The 1,765-nt window shown below is 36.1% G+C and overlaps 1 protein-coding gene across 2 annotated transcripts in view; it reads left to right on the top strand.

Annotated features, from left to right (window-relative positions):
- CPQ (carboxypeptidase Q) overlaps positions 1-1,765 on the top strand; it is a 467,130-nt gene that overhangs the window by 311,755 nt on the left and 153,610 nt on the right. For both annotated transcript variants that reach the window (XM_049633066.1, XM_049633067.1), the window contains exon 5: positions 569-680. In XM_049633066.1, the coding sequence (XP_049489023.1) occupies positions 569-680 (112 nt within the window). The remainder of the gene's footprint in view (positions 1-568; positions 681-1,765) is intronic.

Raw genomic sequence — 1,765 nt, 5'->3', positions numbered from 1 at the left:
GTGGGTGATGGGTATTGAGGGCACCTGTTGGGATGAGCACTGGGTGTTGTATGGAAACCAATTTGATAATAAATTTCATAATAAAAAATAAAAAATGCTAAAAAAATAATAAAAATAATAAAAAATAAAAAATTATCGTTCTCACTTTTTCATTTGAATTCAGTTCAACACATGTTTATTATATGTCTGCTAGAATTTGGGACAGTTGAGAATATAGTTGAAGTTTTGACCTCCATTTATGTCATTTAGCTTTTAAGCCATATAATAAAGTTATAAAACATCGGTCAGTAATAAACCATTTCACTTTAGTATTCAAACTTATATTAGTGAAGAGAAGTACAAGGTGAGAATTTTTATTACTGTTAGGATGACCTTACACCCTTTATATAGAGCGTTATACCAGGTTTTCCACTAGTAATGACATAGATCTTTTAAGATGTAAAAATAGAAAAGAAAATATAAAAGTTTCATTTCTATATTTGGAATGACTATGAATGCTTCCTCTTTGATGTCATTTCTGCTTAGTTTTATTTTTTATTTTTTTTTCTCTTTTTATTATTTTTTCTAGGTCGTACTGGTCAGTGGACATCTGGACAGCTGGGACGTGGGGCAGGGTGCCATGGATGATGGCGGTGGAGCCTTTATATCATGGGAAGCACTCTCGCTTATTAAAGATCTTGGTAAATATTTAGAAAGTCATTAACCACTGTATGAGGATCTCAGTAGTGACATGTTTAACTCAACACACAAAATACTGAACAGATTAGTGACTCTAGTATGTTCAGAGATCCTCCTGAGATCTATGTGTTCGTTAGTTTATTCTCAGAAAAGAATGAATTTGTCCCCTTAAAGAAAGAAATTTTTATTCAAGTGTATGCCAGATATCCAAAGTATCAAATATGAGGCACTAGGGAAAAAGAACAAGCAAATAAAACTGTAGCGAATATAACCACATCAGCTGGAGACTATGTAAGGAAACCATGACCAAGTCAAAGAAAAGTCAGCAGCTCCCCCTGCCTCCTTTTCCTTGTTCATCTTAAAGACATTATTAGGCTGTTAGGATAGCTTTACTGCAGCTATCTTTCCATGGCAGAAATCAAAGAGAGCAATGCAGAACTGAAGGAATGATCCTTCAATAAGGACCCACAATAAGGGATCTAGGCTGGAAAACAGGAACTTCCAGGTGAACCTAGAAATGAAGAAGATGGACAGGCATACAAAGGATAAGCTAATAGTAAAGCAGTTTTTGATGACCCTATTTGCACACACAAAAAACATATATTTCCTCTTTGTGTGCTGGTCAAAAAGGTGGATTTTGAGTGAGGTTAGAAATAATGAAACAGTCTGGGGGCGCCTGGGTGGCTCAGTTGGCTATGTGTCCAACTCTTGGTTTGGGCTCAAGTCATGATCTTGCAGTTATGAGATTGAGCCCCAGGTGGAACTCTGCACTGAGTGCAGTGCCTGCTTGAGATTCTCTCTCTCTCTCTCTCTCTCTCTCTCTCTCTCTCTCTCTGTACCCCTCCCCCCCCACTCTTTCCCTCTCTAAATAAATAAATAAACTTAGAAAAATAGAAATAATGAAACAATTTGAAGAGTCCCATATCTGAGTTAGGGCAGGGGTGGCTTTAACATGCCTCATCAGCAGAATGTTTTGTCATAACTGTGAAGTAGCCTCAGCTTCATATACAGTAAAGATCAGAGCATCCTTTTTGGTGAAGGCTTTCCATATATATATATATATATATATATATATATATATATATAT

The sequence above is a fragment of the Panthera uncia genome, chromosome F2 (assembly GCF_023721935.1).
Source record: "Panthera uncia isolate 11264 chromosome F2, Puncia_PCG_1.0, whole genome shotgun sequence".
Lineage (NCBI taxonomy): Eukaryota > Metazoa > Chordata > Mammalia > Carnivora > Felidae > Panthera > Panthera uncia.
This window is presented reverse-complemented; position numbering and strand designations above follow the sequence as displayed.